The sequence below is a fragment of the Xenopus laevis genome, chromosome 8L (assembly GCF_017654675.1).
Source record: "Xenopus laevis strain J_2021 chromosome 8L, Xenopus_laevis_v10.1, whole genome shotgun sequence".
Lineage (NCBI taxonomy): Eukaryota > Metazoa > Chordata > Amphibia > Anura > Pipidae > Xenopus > Xenopus laevis.
The window spans coordinates 133877162-133896853 of NC_054385.1; the positions used below are offsets into that span (position 1 = coordinate 133877162).

Sequence of the window (19692 nt, forward strand, 5' to 3'; positions counted from 1 at the left end):
CCCAGGCTGGAATCAAACATAGGACGATCCCAGTCAAGAAAGCAGTTACTTTGCCTTGGTTTGGTGATTTCATGTCAGGGGACAATGTTAGGGTTCCATACTGGTCCAGCAGGGGGTGTCTCATACATACAGAGCCAGTAGGGGGGCAGTGAGCTGGAGGAGTCAACTTGAAATCAAGGGAAGGGTCAAGATCTGAATGGACCTTTATACCCAGCAGCATCTTCTACACAAAGGCTCATTCACTTCTCTGTGATGGTATCTGTGCCCTCCACTTGGCCCTGGTCCAGCCCCTGGGGGTCAGATTCCTCTCCAATCACTCAGATGAGAAAAGGAACAAGGGCAAAATGTCCTCAGGCCAAGATTATTCCCACACGTGCACCAGCAACAGGTTATCCACTGGGCTCTCTCATTCTGAATTTCTGTATAATGGATATATGGACAAATAGGCGACATTCAGCAGCTCATAACGATGATGGTGTGGACATCAGCATGAGACCCTCTAGGCTGTGAGAGGGAAACAATATAGCCCCTTCATTGACAAGGAATGTTCTGGGCACACAATAAGCTATACCCTCATACTGTACTGTCTAAGGGAATCAATATGGCACCTCCTCCTCCCATATGTATAAATACAAATATACAGAGAAGGAATGTTCTGGGCACACAATAAGCTATACCCTCATACTGTACTGTCTAAGGGAATCAATATGGCACCTCCTCCTCCCATATGTATAAATACAAATATACAGAGAAGGAATGTTCTGGGCACACAATAAACTATACCCTCATACTGTACTGTCTAAGGGAATCAATATGGCACCTCCTCCTCCCATATGTATAAATACAAATATACAGAGAAGGAATGTTCTGGGCATACAATAAGCTATACCCTCATACTGTACTGTCTAAGGGAATCAATATGGCACCTCCTCCCATATGTATAAATACAAATATACAGAGAAGGAGCCTGACACTGTATCTCCAGTTCAGCCATGGTGGTGGGGTGGGGAGTGGGCAGTTTTACCTATAAAGGTTTCTCAGTAACTGAAGAAGGGAAAGGAATGTGGGGTTCTGAATTCTGATCTGGCCTGGATGTTTGTGTGAGATTTTTCTGGACACTGGGCCCCATTCATATCCTGGTCTTACAGTGAATTCAGGAACAGAAGCCCCTTGTATTCAGCAGGTTCAGGTAACAAACTCCAAGCCAGGGAGCCCCCCCCCCTCATTTGTCTGAAGGGGAACGTGATCTCCCCTGGGCTCTCCCACCCATGAGCTGTGGGTAACGGGCCAACCTCGATGCCCAGATGGGGAGGGGAACATTTTGAGAATCCGATTCCTATGCTCCAGCGCCACATACACACATCCTTCTAATGAGTGAAAGCTAAGGGATATATGAAATATATTAATAGGACAGACACATGGAGGTGTCTGTTAATTGTCAGCTCCTTTGGCTCTGGGGATTGTTTATACAGGTACCAGTCTGTAAATGAAAATCCCCCCAGTACTCAGAGCTACAAATCAGCTCTATTGAGTTCTTACCTAAAACTGTAAATATTAAATTCATTTGTATTAAGGTTTGTTTACTCTTTATTCCAGGACAAATCAGTTCAGTTTGTGCCAATGAATTGTTTTTCTCCAGTCACTGCTGCTGGCAGCTCCCACCTGCATCATGTTTCTCTGAGCTCTGATTGGCCACAGATGTGGGACACAGGTGGAGAGGGACAGGGGGGGGTCCATGAATATAAGTCCCAGGTGAGACCGGCCAATAACCCCCCAGCTCTCACCTGCACGGCGCACCTGTACTGAGGGAACACAGACTGATCATACATGTCCTCCGAAGAGAAAGCCCCCGAGTCCTGGCCCCCAAGGGTCCATCTCAAAAGTCCTCCCTATGTAAGTGAATCTATATTTCTATAGCCAGTCTTAACCCCCTGTATGCTGTACTGAGGAGACAGGTGCTGGGAGTCGCTAAGCAGAAGTTTCCTAAATATCTAGAATGGGACCAGGGACTGGATCAACCTTTGGCTCTGGACTTAGTGCTATGGTGGGTGATCACTGTGACCCCTCTAATAGTAATAATAGGTTGTGCATCACCTTCATAGGAGTCTACTCATGTGTATCATAGGAATCTTGGGGTAACCTAGTAATCTGAAAAAAGACACATATACATTGAGTTCAACTGTAAGTCTATATATAACCTGCCTAACTGCCAGTTGATCCAGAGGAAGGTGAAAAACTCCATCTGAAGTCTCTCCAATTTGCCTCAGAGGGGAAAAATTCCTTCCTGACTCCAAAATGGACCAGTCCCTGGATCAACTTGTACTATGAGCTATTTCCCATATCCCTGTATTCCCTCACTTGCTAAACACCATCCAACCCCTCCTTATACCTATCTAATGTATCAGCCTGTACCCCTGATTCACTTCCCAGCTCTCCCTGTAACACCCCTTTCCCTCCTCTAATCTCATTGGCTCCTGCTGTCTGCTGGAGGAGCTACTGGTGAATAAAGCATCCGACCCTTCCTTGTACCTATCTAATGTATCAGCCTGTACCCTGATTCACTTCCCAGCTCTCCCTGTAACACCCCTTTCCCTCCTCTAATCCCATTGGCTCCCTCCTGTCTGCTGGGAGGAGCTACTGGTGAATAAAGCATCCGACCCTTCCTTGTACCTATCTAATGTATCAGCCTGTACCACTGATTCACTTCCCAGCTCTCCCTGTAACACCCCTTTCCCTCCTCTAATCTCATTGGCTCCCCTCCTGTCTGCTGGGAGGAGCTACTGGTGAATAAAGCATCCGACCCTTCCTTGTACCTATCTAATGTGTCAGCCCTGTACCACTGATTCACTTCCCAGCTCTCCCTGTAACACCCCTTTCCCTCCTCTAATCTCATTGGCTCCCTCCTGTCTGCTGGGAGGAGCTACTGGTGAATAAAGCATCCGACCCTTCCTTGTACCTATCTAATGTATCAGCCTGTACCACTGATTCACTTCCCAGCTCAACCTGTAACACCCCTTTCCCTCCTCTAATCTCATTGGCTCCCTCCTGTCTGCTGGGAGGAGCTACTGGTGAATAAAGCATCTGACCCTTCCTTGTACCTATCTAATGTATCAGCCTGTACCCCTGATTCACTTCCCAGCTCTCCCTGTAACACCCCTTTCCCTCCTCTAATCTCATTGGCTCCCTCCTGTCTGCTGGGAGGAGCTACTGGTGAATAAAGCATCCGACCCTTCCTTGTACCTATCTAATGTATCAGCCTGTACCCCTGATTCACTTACCAGCTCTCCCTGTAACACCCCTTTCACTCCTCTAATCTCATTGGCTCCCTCCTGTCTGCTGGGAGGAGCTACTGGTGAATAAAGCATCCGACCCTTCCTTGTACCTATCTAATGTATCAGCCTGTACCCCTGATTCACTTACCAGCTCTCCCTGTAACACCCCTTTCCCTCCTCTAATCTCATTGGCTCCCTGCTGTCTGCTGGGAGGAGCTACTGGTGAATAAAGCATCCGACCCTTCCTTGTACCTATCTAATGTATCAGCCTGTACCCCTGATTCACTTCCCAGCTCTCCCTGTAACACCCCTTTCCCTCCTCTAATCCCATTGGCTCCCTCCTGTCTGCTGGGAGGAGCTACTGGTGAATAAAGCATCCGACCCTTCCTTGTACCTATCTAATGTATCAGCCTGTACCACTGATTCACTTCCCAGTTCTCCCTGTAACACCCCTTTCCCTCCTCTAATCTCATTGGCTCCCTCCTGTCTGCTGGGAGGAGCTACTGGTGAATAAAGCATCCGACCCTTCCTTGTACCTATCTAATGTATCAGCCTGTACCACTGATTCACTTCCCAGCTCTCCCTGTAACACCCCTTTCCCTCCTCTAATCTCATTGGCTCCCTCCTGTCTGCTGGGAGGAGCTACTGGTGAATAAAGCATCCGACCCTTCCTTGTACCTATCTAATGTATCAGCCTGTACCACTGATTCACTTCCCAGCTCTCCCTGTAACACCCCTTTCCCTCCTCTAATCTCATTGGCTCCCTCCTGTCTGCTGGGAGGAGCTACTGGTGAATAAAGCATCCGACCCTTCCTTGTACCTATCTAATGTATCAGCCTGTACCACTGATTCACTTCCCAGCTCAACCTGTAACACCCCTTTCCCTCCTCTAATCTCATTGGCTCCCTCCTGTCTGCTGGGAGGAGCTACTGGTGAATAAAGCATCTGACCCTTCCTTGTACCTATCTAATGTATCAGCCTGTACCCCTGATTCACTTCCCAGCTCTCCCTGTAACACCCCTTTCCCTCCTCTAATCTCATTGGCTCCCTCCTGTCTGCTGGGAGGAGCTACTGGTGAATAAAGCATCCGACCCTTCCTTGTACCTATCTAATGTATCAGCCTGTACCCCTGATTCACTTACCAGCTCTCCCTGTAACACCCCTTTCACTCCTCTAATCTCATTGGCTCCCTCCTGTCTGCTGGGAGGAGCTACTGGTGAATAAAGCATCCGACCCTTCCTTGTACCTATCTAATGTATCAGCCTGTACCACTGATTCACTTCCCAGCTCTCCCTGTAACACCCCTTTTCCTCCTCTAATCTCATTGGCTCCCTCCTGTCTGCTGGGAGGAGCTACTGGTGAATAAAGCATCGACCCTTCCTTGTACCTATCTAATGTATCAGCCTGTACCCCTGATTCACTTCCCAGCTCTCCCTGCAACACCCCTTTCCTCTAATCTCATTGGCTCCCTCCTGTCTGCTGGGAGGAGCTACTGGTGAATAAAGCATCCGACCCTTCCTTGTACCTATCTAATGTATCAGCCTGTACCACTGTTTCACTTCCCAGCTCTCCCTGTAACACCCCTTTCCCTCTTCTAATCTCATTGGCTCCCTCCTGTCTGCTGGGAGGAGCTACTGGTGAATAAAGCATCCAATCCTTCCTTGTACCTATCTAATGTATCAGCCTGTACCCCTGATTCACTTCCCAGCTCTCCCTGTAACACCCCTTTCCCTCCTCTAATCTCATTGGCTCCCTCCTGTCTGCTGGGAGGAGCTACTGGTGAATAAAGCATCCGACCCTTCCTTGTACCTATCTAATGTATCAGCCTGTACCACTGATTCACTTCCCAGCTCTCCCTGTAACACCCCTTTCCCTCCTCTAATCTCATTGGCTCCCTCCTGTCTGCTGGGAGGAGCTACTGGTGAATAAAGCATCTGACCCTTCCTTGTACCTATCTAATTTATCAGCCTGTACCCCTGATTCACTTCCCAGCTCTCCCTGTAACACCCCTTTCCCTCCTCTAATCTCATTGGCTCCCTCCTGTCTGCTGGGAGGAGCTACTGGTGAATAAAGCATCCGACCCTTCCTTGTACCTAACTAATGTATCAGCCTGTACCACTGATTCACTTCCCAGCTCTCCCTGTAACACCCCTTTCCCTACTCTAATCTCATTGGCTCCCTCCTGTCTGCTGGGAGGAGCTACTGGTGAATAAAGCATCCAACCCTTCCTTGTACCTATCTAATGTATCAGCCTGTACCCCTGATTCACTTCCCAGCTCTCCCTGTAACACCCCTTTCCCTCCTCTAATCTCATTGGCTCCCTCCTGTCTGCTGGGAGGAGCTACTGGTGAATAAAGCATCCGACCCTTCCTTGTACCTATCTAATTTATCAGCCTGTACCACTGATTCAGGGAGACAATTCCACATCTTCACAGCTCTCACTGTAACAAACCCCTTCCCAATATTTAGCTGGAACCTCTTTTCTTCTAATTGGAATGGGTTACCTAAATAAAGCATTAGAGAGATTATTATATGATCCATGTATATATTTATATATAGTGATCATATCCCCCTTATATTTATATATAGTGATCATATCCTCCTTATAGATTTATATATAGTGATCACATCCCCATATATATTTATATATAGTGATCATATCCTCCTTATATATTTATATATAGTGATCACATCCCTGTATATATTTATATATAGTGATCATATCCCCTTATATATTTATATATAGTGATCATATCCCCCTTATATATTTATATATAGTGATCATACCCCCTTATATATTTATATATAGTGATCATATCCCCTTATATATTTATATATAGTGATCATATCCCCCTTATATATTCATATATAGTGATCATATCCCCTTATATATTTATATATAGTGATCATATGCCCCTTATATATTTATATATAGTGATCATATCCCCCTTATATATTTATATATAGTGATCATATCCCTCTTATATATTTATATATAGTGATCATATGCCCCTTATATATTTATATATAGTGATCATATCCCCCTTATATATTTATATATAGTGATCATATCCCTCTTATATATTTATATATAGTGATCATATCCCCTTATATATTTATATATAGTGATCATATCCCCTTATATATTTATATATAGTGATCATATCCCCTTATATATTTATATATAGTGATCATATCCCCCTTATATATTTATATATAGTGATCATATGCTCACTTAACTGCCTCTTCTGCATCTTTTTACTATTAATATACTTAAAAATTGTTGGGGGTTAGTCCTTGCCTGTGCCAAAATGCGCTCCTCATTTTCTATCTTTTTATTATTTTCTCATTTATTATAGTGTTTATATTCATTAAATGCAGCTTTTGTCCTCACAGACGTAAAGTTATTAAATGCCTTTCTCTTCTTCCCTATTAACTTTTGTACTTCTGTATTAAGCCACAAGGGGCCCATAACACTTCTCAAGGGAATAAACATTAATGAACATGCAATAATGTGTTTAGCAGAAAACCTAATGCCCCAATCAATACTCTGTAGGGCAGCGCTCAAGGCACTAAAATTAGCTTTTCTGAAATTCCTGGTTTTTGTTGCCCCAGTATATATTTGTTTTTTGCACCAGACATTAAATGATATAACATTATGGTCACTATTACCCAGGGGTTCAATGACTTGCACATTTGCTATAAGTTCTGGCTCATTAGAGATCACTAGATCCAGTAGAGCAGGGTTCTGGTTAGCTCCTCAACAACTTGTGCCATAAAATTGTCATGTAACAGTTTATAAACTTGTTCCCGTTAAGTGTCCTGTCAGTGTTCTTGCTCCAGTCAATATCTGGGTAATTACAGTCCCTTTATAGGAATTTTGTGGTGTTAAAATTGATGGATGTCTATCTTATTGTGAGCTACAATGTAACAATAACTGTAACACAGGTAGGTTGGGCACATTGTACATCTGGGGGTCAGGGGTAGGATTGTGGGACAGAGCTGTTGCTCAGTTTACTGAATACATTTATTATTTGCACAGTAGAAATATTACATGGTAAAGGGGAATTATAGTATCTTTAAGTGATCCTAAACCAGGGTTGTCTGTAGCAGTTCAGGAGGCTGCCATGGGCCCTGCATACAGTGGGACCCTGCAGAGCAGCAGTGATAGAGTGGTGTATAACAGGGGATATGAAACAAGATTGAGAGAGTAGGGCAATATTGTTACAGTAAGACAAGATGGAGACAATAGGGCTAGATGGAGACAGTAGGACAAGATGGAGACAGTAGGACAAGATGGAGACAGTAGGACAAGATGGAGACAGTAGGACAATATGGAGACAGTAGGACAAGCTGGAGACAGTAGGGCAAGATGGAAACAGTAGGACAAGGTGGAGACAGTAGGGTACGATGGAGACAGTAGAACTCGATAGTGAGCATAGGACAAGATGGAGACAGTAGGGAAAGATGGAGACAGTAGGGCAAGATGGAGACAGTAGGACAAGATGGAGACAGTAGGACAAGATGGAGACAGTAGGGAAAGATGGAAACAGTAGGGCAAGATGGAAACAGTAGGACAAGGTGGAGACAGTAGGGTAAGATGGAGACAATAGGGCAAAATGGAGACAGTAGGGCAAGATGGAGACAGTAGGGTAAGATGGAGACAGTAGGACAAGATGGAGCAAGTAGGGCAAGATGGAGACAGTAGGACATGATGGAACCAGTAGGGCAAGATGGAGACAGTAGGACAAGATTGAGACAGTAGGGCAAGATCGAAACAGTAGGACAAGGTGGAGACAGTAGGGTAAGATGGAGACAGTAGGGCAAGATGGAAACAGTAGGGCAAGATGGAGACAATAGGAAAAGATGGAGACAGTAGGGCAAGATGGAAACAGTAGGAAAATGTGGAGACAGTAGGGCAAGATGGAGACAGTATGTCAAGATAGGACCAGTTAGACAAGATAGAGATCTTAGGCCAAAATGGAGACAGTAGGACAAAATGGACACTGTAGGACAATGGTGAGACAGTAAAGCAAGATGGAAGACAGCAGGACAAGAGGTAGACAGTAGGACAGTAAGAAAACATTAGGACAGCATGGCAGGATAAAAAGCCATAGGACAAGATGGAGACATTAGCACAAGATGAAGACAGTAGACTAAAATGAGGGCCATAGGACAAAATGGAGTAGGGTTGCGACAGAGACTGTAGGACCAAATGGACACCAGAGAAAGATGGAGAAAGTAGCAGATGATGAACACAGAAGGACAAGATGGAGAAAGTCTGTCTTCCAGGAACTCATTAATGATATCCTCAGAGATACTGTATTTTGTGGCATTCAGTGGTCATTTAGTTAGTCGATATCTTGGCCTTTTCGAAAGATTTAAGAGGCATAGAACTCAGGTGCACGAAGAACCAACTTGACTGAAACAAATTAACTTTATGCCAAGTTTGAGATGTGCAGCTCTTTTCCCTGCTATGTTTTGTCCCTGGAAGGTTTTGAGATGGATCCTGCCAGTTATCTGCAATCCAGGATTGGCCCCTTCCCACCAGAACTAAGGCCATACAGAGATTCATTTGGATCTGTCAACTAACAGACAATTTATCAATGGATTCTGCTCTCGTAGATCACCCATCCTGCCTCTCTTTCGCAATGACGAAAAAATCTAATGCTCAGACTCTACAAGCTTTAAAACCTTTAAATAGAATTTTCCTTCTGCTCCAGCTATTAGGCATCTAGTCCCTCTTCTACCCTTCTTTATAATGGATCCAACATTGGACTAAGAGCTATTTTGTTGGGAAAATAAATATGTGAGCTTATTTTTCTACAAATGTTTCTCTTTCTAAACAGATTTATGTAATTGGAAACAAAGTTTATTTACTACTTTAGAGGCGTGGTGACATCTTCTAGAAGAAACACCCCATCCCATCACAATCTTTACTGACCATAAGAATCTGGAAGATTTGCAAACTCTCAAAAGACTGAATCCTAGGCAGGCATGGTGGGCTTCAACTTTATTGTTATATACCGTCCTGGTCCTAAAAAGAAAAAGGCCAACATTTCATTCCTGAGTATAGTCCTTGATAGGAGAACAACCCAATTATTTCTCCTTGTCTGTTCCCTCTTGAGCTTGACCCCCATGGACTTCATTGTTGAACTACCATCTTCCAAAGATAACAATGTTATTTGGGTGGTAATAGACCACTTCAGTAAGATTTCATTCTCTAACAGAACTCCCATCAGAGGTGGAAATTTGTGTAAGTTCCTTGGCATCTCCGCTTTTCCCATGCCCATCACCCACAATCTAATGGAGCTGGTAATAAGTTAACCAAGTTCTCAAACAATTGTTGAGATGTCATGTATCTTTTTGTAAGGATGACAGTCATGCCTCCATGAGTAGGTCACCATTCCTAGGTGTCTATAGTCAACATCCTCAGCCCCCCATGATTTTCTCCTCTCAGATGTCCCTGCAGCCAATGACAATATTGCCCACGTATCTGCAATCTGGAGTTCCACTTGAAAAAGATTCTGTGGCACAAAAAGCCTATGCTGGAAATGTCTTCTCCTCCTGGCTCTGCCAAGGAACAAGGTTTTTGTATCTACCAAGAACATTCATCTAAGGATTGCCTCTCCAAAAAGAGGTCCTACGTTTATTGGTTCCATCTGTGTTCTTGAAATTATCAATCATCATCAATGTGTCATCATCATCATGTATACATATATGCATATCAGTGAGGCAGCTTGTTACGATAATTATTATTATCAAGATGTATTTGTAGAGTGCCAACAAAGAAATCACATGAATTATATACATAGAGTTACATACATAACAATCAGTACTGGTACAAAAGGTGAGGAAGGTCCTGTTCAAAAGAGCTTGCAATCTAAAGGGGAAGGGAATGAGATACAAGGTGAGGGAGTGGGCAAAATCATAAATAAGCAGGTGAGAGATGTAGCACATGGTATTGCATCTGGTAGCTAAACAGAGTGAGGGAAGGATTCTCTAAACAAGTGTGTATAGAAAGGTGTGTATGAAAGTAGAAAGTTTGGGAGACAGTTGGACAGAGAGTTCCAGAGACCACAGGGAAGGTGGAAATAGGGATAAGATTTCTGAGACGTGGGAATTGACACGGAAGGGAAGGAGACCATGGCCGTGATGTAACTGGGATGGGGGAAATGACGAATTACTACACTAATGAAACTAACAGAAGTAGGATGGATTGAGTCCCAAGCAGAATATAAGGTTTGTAAGATAAAAGTACCAGAAAATTTTGTGGGCCCAGTTATGGTTCTGGCAGGAACTTTTAATCTGGTTCTGAGCCACAGAATCTCATTTTATCCTTTCCTGTTCTCCACCCCAGACCTACCCAACCAGCCTGGACTTCCCTGGCCCTCCAGTGCCTGCCAGTCGCAAGCTGCTTATAATGACAGTTGGAGCAGTCAGTGCACTGGCCATTAGCGTCTTAGGAGTTCTGCTGGCCACTTACCTTGGGAGAGCTTCTTGCAGTCAGGTAAGAGCACTGACACTGCACACAACACTGTCTTTGATGATGGTGGAATCTCCTTTCCTCCTCACCAATGAATCACTCATTCCCCCTCTCTTGGTAGGGAATCCCATAACCTGACTGTCCTTACAGTAAAGAACCCCTTCCTATGCTGATGGTGAGATCTCCTTTCCTCCCCACCAATGAATCACTTCTTCCCCCTCTCTTGGTAGGGAATCCCATAACCTGACTGTCCTTACAGAAAGAACCCCTTCCTATGCTGATGGTGAGATCTCCTTTCCTCCCAACCAATGAATCACTCATTCCCCTCTCTTGGTAGGGAATCCCATAACCTGACTGCCCTTACAGTAAAGAACCCCTTCCTATGCTGATGGTGAGATCTCCTTTCCTCCCCACCAATGAATCACTCATTGCCCTCGCTTGGTAGGGAATCCCATAACCTGACTGTCCTTACAGTAAAGAACCCCTTCCTATGCTGATGGTGAGATCTCCTTTCCTCCCCACCAATGAATCACTCATTCCCCTCTCTTGGTAAGGAATCCCATAACCTGACTGCCCTTACAGTAAAGAACCCCTTCCTATGCTGATGGTGAGATCTCCTTTCCTCCCCACCAATGAATCACTCATTCCCCTCTCTTGGTAGGGAATCCCATAACCTGACTGCCCTTACAGTAAAGAACCCCTTCCTATGCTGATGGTGAGATCTCCTTTCCTCCCAACCAATGAATCACTCATTGCCCTCACTTGGTAGGGAATCCCATAACCTGACTGTCCTTACAGTAAAGAACCCTTTCCTATGCTGATGGTGAGATCTCCTTTCCTCCCAACCAATGAATCACTCATTCCCTCTCTTGGTAGGGAATCCCATAACCTGATTGTCCTTACAGTAAAGAACCCCTTCCTATGCTGATGGTGAGATCTCCTTTCCTCCCAACCAATGAATCACTCATTCCCCCTCTCTTGGTAGGGAATCCCATAACCTGACTGTCCTTACAGTAAAGAACCCCTTCCTATGCTAATGGTGAGATCTCCTTTCCTCCCAACCAATGAATCACTCATTCCCTCTCTTGGTAAAGAACCCCTTCCTATGCTGATGGTGAGATCTCCTTTCCTCCCCACCAATGAATCACTCATTCCCCCTCTCCTGGTAGGGAATCCCATAACCTGACTGCCCTTACAGTAAAGAACCCCTTCCTATGCTGATGGTGAGATCTCCTTTCCTCCCCACCAATGAATCACTCATTCCCCCTCTCCTGGTAGGGAATCCCATAACCTGACTGTCCTTACAGTAAAGAACCCCTTCCTATGCTGATGGTGAGATCTCCTTTCCTCCCCACCAATGAATCACTCATTCCCCCTCTCTTGGTAGGGAATCCCATAACCTGACTGCCCTACAGTAAAGAATACCCCTTCTATGCTGATGGTAATATCTCCGCTCCAATCTCAGTGGATTACTGTGAGATTTTACCTGCACCATGTCATGTAGGAAAACTCCATTAAGGCGTATTTTTGGATTGACCGTGACATTTAAGTAACTCCCATGCTGTTGCCAAGGAACAATGTGTATATGTACAATTCAGTGTTGCTTATTTTCTTTTATTTTAGAGAGAGGCATCTACTTACCTGCCACCACAGCTCAATGTGCAGAATGAGGCGTCTCTTCTCCTGGCACTCAGTGACCTCACAGATCAGGGTTCAACCCCGGGCATCACCTGCGATATTAAAAACGTAAGTTGAATAGAGGAAGAACTGATGGGGGCGCTACTGAGCTACAGCCAGAGGGCAAGTGTTACCTCTAGAACCCACTGAAATTGCTTCTGTTATTAAATCAAATAAAAGAACCCAATGCATATGTGACCCACCCTCACGTCTCTCCCCACCAGCACCTGATGGTTTATCATGGACAGCCGGAGGGATGTGTGGCACGCAAGATGGAATCCACCGAAGCCCTGCCATCTTGTCAGGATCTGGAGATCTACTTTCAGGCTGTGCTGGTAATCCGACCCCATGAGCCCTATATTCATACATGCAGGGAGTGCCTAAGCTCCTCCCACTCTCTCCAGAGGCTGAAACCTATATTCATACATGCAGGGAGTCCCTAAGCTCCTCCCACTCTCTCCAGAGGCTGAAACCTATATTCATACATGCAGGGAGTCCCTATGCCCTTCCCACTCTCTCCAGAGGCTGAAACCTATATTCATATATGCAGGGAGTCCCTAACCTCCCCCCACTCTCTCCAGAGGCTGAAACCTATATTCATACATGCAGGGAGTCCCTATGCTCCTCCTACTTCCTCCAGAGGCTGAACCCTATATTCATACATGCAGGGAGTCCCTATGCTCCTCCTACTTCCTCCAGAGGCTGAACCCTATATTCATACATGCAGGGACTCCCTATGCCCCCCCCACTCTCTCTCGAGAAGCTGAACCCTATATTCATACATGCAAGGAGTCCCTATGCTCCTCCAGAGGCTGAACCTTATATTCATACATGCAGGAACTACCTATGCCCCTCCCACTCTCTTCAGAGTCTGAACCCTATATTCATACATGCAGTGAGTCCCTATGCTCCTCCTTCTTCCTCCAGAGGCTGAACCCTATATTCACACATGCAGGGAGGCCCTATGCCCCTCCTTCTCCCTGCAGAGGTTCATACTATATATAGGATTAGATTTTGTGCACAAAATATCACTTACCCCGAGAAAACCCACTACTGATTATTATACCTAAATATATTTAGCACTGACATATACTGCAGCGTGGGAGGAAACCCGGCAGGGGGAGGATATACACACCCCTTGTGTTCCCACCCACATCTCATTGTGCTTCTCTTTTGGCAGAGGAACGTCACCCTGGGTCTGTCACTGGATGTACAAGTGGTTGCCGTGGGCACGTTAGGGAGCCTGGCCACTCTGCTGTGCAATAACAAGCCCACCTACCTGGTGACCACTCTGCCAGGTAAGTTCCCTGTGGCTGCAAGATTAAGCAATGACTGATCTCAAGGGGAGTGGGGATAATGAGAATGCTGCATGATATAAGGGATTAATAAAAAGAGGGATTCCTATCCAAGAAAGATTATGTGCCTCAAATCCCCCACTGCATCTTCTGCTCCTGACACCTCCTCCAAACTAAGGAACTTTCCCTTAAAGGAACAGTTCAGTGTAAAAATAAAAACTGGGTAAATAGACAGACTGTGCAAAATAAAAAATGTATCTAATATAGTTAGTTAGGCAAAAATGTAATGTATAAAGGCTGGAGTGAGTGGATGTGTAACATAATAGCCAGAACACTACTTCCTGCTTTTCAGCTCTCTAACTCTGAGTTAGTCAGTGACTATAAGGGGAGCCACATGGGACATAACTGTTCTGTGAGTTTGTAATTGACCCTCAGCATTCAGCTCAGATTCAAAAGCAACAGTTATGACCAATGTGACCCCCTCAAGTCACTGATTAGTTACTGCCTAGTAACCAATCAGTGGAAAGCAAGAGAGCTGAAAAGCAGGAAGTAGTGTTCTGGCTATTATGTTACACATCCACTCCCTCCAGCCTTTATACATTACATTTTTGCCTAACTAACTATATTAGATACATTATTTATTTTGCACATACAATCTATTTACCCAGTTTTTATTTTTACACTGAACTATTCCTTTAAACCCAATATATTCCTCTCTCATCGTCTTACATTCTGCCTGCAAGAAATGTTGTCACCCCTGGTATTTGGGCTGTTCAACAGTCTTTGTTTCTTACAGGACATAAGGTGCCTGATTTGGTGTCCCCTGATTTGTATAAAACATGTCTTTTTAACCTGTGGCCCTTCACATTGTTCTACTGAGGTCTTTATGCTTCTCAGTAGGTACTGGCTGCAGGCTGGGTAACCTACCTTTGTTATAGTCAAAGTTTTGTCCTATTGTCTCCAGCTTCTCCTACAATCACCATTTTGGCTTGTCTCTATGTTACCATACTTTCACCCTCTGTTCCTACTGTCAGTAGTTTGTGGTACTGTCTCCATCTTGCCCTACTCTCTCCAGTATGTATGTTTTCACAGTATGGTGAAAAGCCGCTGCTCTTAATTTTGTTGTAATTATGTGCAATAGTTTGCCATGTGCCTTTAATCAATGCTGAGTAACCAGGTTATTTTTGTGTGCAAGTCATTTCTTTATATTTTGTGCCAATTATACATATTATGTGTGTTTCTAGCTCCGGGTAAGTTCCAGGAGAGCCTCACCGCCTGATCTCTGTACAGATGCCCATTACCCTGCCAGACACCGGATGCCAGCCCCACCCCCCACGGAACCCTCCATCCTACCTGCATGATCGTCGCCATAGATATATATATATATATTCAGCTTTTTAGTCATTAGCATTGGATATATAAATGTGTGATACAGTTACATATAAAAACGGTCACAGCTCCTTAACTGCTGAATAAATATGTCACTTTTCATGGCTTTCACCCACTTCCAATAGAAAAGCAGAAACATTGTATGTGATTACTGTGTGTGAGTGTTAGAATAAAGTCGCCACTGTCTCATTCATTCCTCTGGCTCACTGGCCAAGTGGTGGCTGTGGGTTACTGATAATGAAAGCTTGCACCTGATTGGACGGGACAGGTTAGTGGGAGGGTACACTTGGCATTAGGAAAGCTTGCGCCTGATTGTGTGTGACCATGGCCGGATTTACATAGTGGGTGCCCCAAGGCCCACTGCCATACGTCACCCCTGTCCCCTCCCCTTTATTAGTGCAAAGTTTCATGAGGACTGGAGCAATGGGGATTGCCGTAAAGGGAAAATGAAAACATTATTGTATTTCCAGCGCATCGCAAGTGTTTTTGAACCAATGTGGGTGTGGTTGGGCAGCATGCCGCCCCCCTAAAACCCTGCCGCTCAAAGGCCTTTCCACAAATCCGGGCCTGAGTGTGACAGGTTAGTGGGAGGGAACAGTTGGCATTGGGAAAGCTTGTGCCTGATTGGATGGGACAGGTTAGTGGGAGGGAACAGTTGGCATTGGGAAAGCTTGTGCCTGATTGGATGGGACAGGTTAGTGGGAGGGAACAGTTGGCATTGGGAAAGCTTGTGCCTGATTGGATGGGACAGGTTAGTGGGAGGGAACAGTTGGCATTAGGAAAGCTTGTGCCTGATTGGACGGGACAGATTAGTAGGAGGGAACAGCTGACATTAGGAAAGCTTACACCATGAGTACAAGAGACAGGTAAGTGGTATCAGGCGAGTTCCTGCCATGGGGTGGGTTGAGATTGTATTATAAAGGAAATCTTTCAGCACAGGGAGCGAGATTGTGCTCGACCCTCCCCAAATGTCAGTGAGGTAAGGACAGGGGACAGTAATTCTGATTTATCAGCTAATGAAGCTGCAGTCACATAGGAATCTGGTGGTTTAACGGCTGATTCCTTCGCAGGAGATCATGAACTAGAGATGGGTCCAAACAAAAAACTTCCTAACCACTCTTCCTCCACTTGGAGCTGCCCCCCATGCACTATAGAGTGACCCCACTCCCATGTATTTGTCTTTGGCCTGGGATGAATTTTCCATGTCCCTTCCTTTCACCAAGCCCTTATTAGCCCCATTATTCCCACCTGTTATTGCTGGGAAAGATCCCAGATGGCTTCTCCCGATTTCCCTGATTCTGATTTGCTGTCTCGTCACTGTCTCTTTGGAGAGGGCTGTCTGTCTAGGACTGGTTATTTAGTAACACCATAATGGGCCAGTGGCCCAAGTGGGACTGCCCCATATTGGTTTGCTAGAGTTGGTAGCCAATAAGTTTGTCCTTACAAAAAAGAGAAAAAAAGTTAAGTTACAGAGCCCAGTGGCCCCTAATAATCATCAGTCATCATGAGGTGACCACTATTACTATAAACCTGTTTCTTAACCTGGACGGGGCAAAAACTCCCTGCATGCTCATAATGATGAGCTGTGGCCTAGAGACATCCATGGTGGTGGTGGTGGAGGCTGAAGAAGGAATAATAAAGCTGCTGCCTATATTATACATTTGAATCATCCCGCGATTACGCTAATAAGTGCGCCCGCCCCCAAAAAATAACTGCCCCAAGCAAAACACACCACCCCGTACAATCTAAGAGCAGTCATATATCAGAGTCAATTTATTCATGCGAGTGCTAAACCCATGTAGCAACAAGTTGCAGCGTCATAGAGGGACATACACAACATGTAAATAGAAACAGGACGGGCCCTGCCACAGGGCCACAGTTAAGGGCCACTTCTTGTCCGGCCCCCACACAGTGGGAACATAAATACAGTCACATTGGCATCAGTGGGGGGCCTTGCTGGGGTCTCGGTGCATGATATGAGTGGGACAGCCGGAGAGGAACCAGAGGAACGGCACAGCCGGGAAGGTGCTTGCAGTCAGGAGACAGTAATGTACACAAGGGGGCGCCACTAAGGATTCTTGATTGGCAGGGACCTTCGGAACAGCAAGATATGTGGTTCTGCAGAACAGAAAAGCCATGATCAGAACCATAAACCCATGTGACCTGCAGCTAATCACAAAACGTCTAGTCATGTGATGTCACAAGCTGGCGTCTGGCTGGGATTCCTGATATCCAGCAGGGGATGCTGGGAACATGAGCCAATGAGTGCATTTAGGTCTCTAGGATACACTTACCTGGCTCGTGGATCATGTAGTGTACCCAGCCCTGACTCTGCTGCACCCCCAGGTTCCTCCATTCAGTTTCAGACATGAGGTGAGTTTTGGGCACCTGCTTTGCAATATCCTTGGGTAACATGACATGCCTGCAAGACAAGATGGAGAGTGTTAGTTCTGCCAGAGCCTGTGCACAGAGGCACCAGCACGTCCTTCCTGACTGTCAGCCCAGCAATCAGAAAACTCATCATGTGATCAGAAATGTACAACCTGCAGGGAAGGAACAATGGAACATTCTGCAAAGATGAATATGGAATTAGATGAGAAAGGGGTTAAATGAATGAATGATTTAAATGAATATAGTTTATATAAACAAGCTGCTGTGTAGCCATGGGGGCAGCCATTCAAGCACAGGATACACAGTAGATAACAGATAAGTACTACTATAGTTTATATAAACAAGCTGCTGTGTAGCCATGGGGGCAGCCATTCAAGCACAGGATACACAGTAGATAACAGATAAGTACTACTATAGTTTATATAAACAAGCTGCTGTGTAGCCATGGGGGCAGCCATTCAAGCACAGGATACACAGTAGATAACAGATAAGTACTACTATAGTTTATATGAATAAGCTGCTGTGTGGGGGCAGCCATTCAAGCACAGGATACACAGTAGATAACAGATAAGTACTACTATAGTTTATATAAACAAGCTGCTGTGTAGCCATGGGGGCAGCCATTCAAGCACAGGATACACAGTAGATAACAGATAAGTACTACTATAGTTTATATAAACAAGCTGCTGTGTAGCCACGGGGGCAGCCATTCAAGCACAGGATACACAGTAGATAACAGATAAGTACTACTATAGTTTATATAAACAAGCTGCTGTGTGGGGGCAGCCATTCAAGCACAGGATACACAGTAGATAACAGATAAGTACTACTATAGTTTATATAAACAAGCTGCTGTGTAGCCATGGGGGCAGCCATTCAAGCACAGGATACACAGTAGATAACAGATAAGTACTACTATAGTTTATATAAACAAGCTGCTGTGTAGCCATGGGGGCAGCTATTCAAGCACAGGATACACAGTAGATAACAGATAAGTACTACTATAGTTTATATAAACAAGCTGCTGTGTGGGGGCAGCTATTCAAGCACAGGATACACAGTAGATAACAGATAAGTACTACTATAGTTTATATAAACAAGCTGCTGTGTAGCCATGGGGGCAGCCATTCAAGCACAGGATACACAGTAGATAACAGATAAGTACTACTATAGTTTATATAAACAAGCTGCTGTGTAGCCACGGGGGCAGCCATTCAAGCACAGGATACACAGTAGATAACAGATAAGTACTACTATAGTTTATATAAACAAGCTGCTGTGTGGGGGCAGCTATTCAAGCACAGGATACGCAGTAGATAACAGATAAGTACTACTATAGTTTATATAAACAAGCTGCTGTGTGGGGGCAGCCATTCAAGCGCAGGATACACAGTAGATAACAGATAAGTACTACTATAGTTTATATAAACAAGCTGCTGTGTGGGGGCAGCTATTCAAGCACAGGATACACAGTAGATAACAGATTAGTACTACTATAGTTTATATAAACAAGCTGCTGTGTAGCCATGGGGGCAGCCATTCAAGCACAGGATACACAGTAGATAACAGATAAGTACTACTATAGTTTATATAAACAAGCTGCTGTGTAGCCATGGGGGCAGCCATTCAAGCACAGGATACACAGTAGATAACAGATAAGTACTACTATAGTTTATATAAACAAGCTGCTGTGTGGGGCAGCTATTCAAGCACAGGATACACAGTAGATAACAGATAAGTCCCACTGACTGAGGATACAGAAGAAGTCCCGGCAGCGGAGGGAGAGAGTCCCATTAGAGACAAGAGGCTGCTGTATCCCAGTCACACACCCAGCACTGGTCTGTACATAACACACAGGCACTGACTGATAATCGGTTGTTCGCGCAGCCAGAGCCGTAACAAACAGAATGCGCTTTTCTCCCAACTTACCGGTACTCATACAGCTCATCATCGTACTTGTCCGAGTAGTAAATGTTCTTGGCGGACATGGCCCTAAAGCTGTTCTTAATCTCCTCACCACACTCACACTGTCCGTTACCCGCCAATATCTATCTTTTCAAACTTGCCCGAACGTCTTTCCCATTGGCTGCCCATAGCCGGCCAATCAGAACATCGCGAACTTCTTCCTTAACCAATCAATTGCTTGGGAAGTGTCTTACATTCCGAAGCGCCATAACGAGGT

The 19692-nt window shown here is 44.9% G+C and overlaps 2 protein-coding genes and 1 long non-coding RNA gene across 3 annotated transcripts; 1 reads left to right on the plus strand and 2 right to left on the minus strand.

Moving 5' to 3' along the window:
* The first annotated feature begins 1655 nt into the window (after positions 1-1655).
* On the plus strand, positions 1656-15088 carry LOC108699468. Its single transcript, XM_018231562.2, has 6 exons — positions 1656-1893; positions 10633-10782; positions 12382-12504; positions 12660-12770; positions 13616-13733; positions 14975-15088. The coding sequence occupies exons 1-6, from the start codon at positions 1828-1830 to the stop codon at positions 15007-15009; spliced, it is 603 nt and encodes a 200-aa protein (XP_018087051.1). The 5' UTR covers positions 1656-1827; the 3' UTR covers positions 15010-15088.
* LOC121397265 lies at positions 9271-14027 on the minus strand. Its single transcript, XR_005963615.1, has 2 exons — positions 12400-14027; positions 9271-10155 (listed from the first exon to the last, which is right to left on the minus strand). It is a non-coding gene; the product is annotated as an uncharacterized LOC121397265 (long non-coding RNA).
* A 1796-nt stretch (positions 15089-16884) lies between the features above and the next one.
* cks1b.L (CDC28 protein kinase regulatory subunit 1B L homeolog) lies at positions 16885-19541 on the minus strand. Its single transcript, NM_001171737.1, is given in 3 exon segments — positions 16885-17237; positions 17414-17541; positions 19440-19541. Coding segments are annotated over 3 exon segments (237 nt in total). The 5' UTR covers positions 19499-19541; the 3' UTR covers positions 16885-17187.
* Positions 19542-19692: the final 151 nt, after the last annotated feature.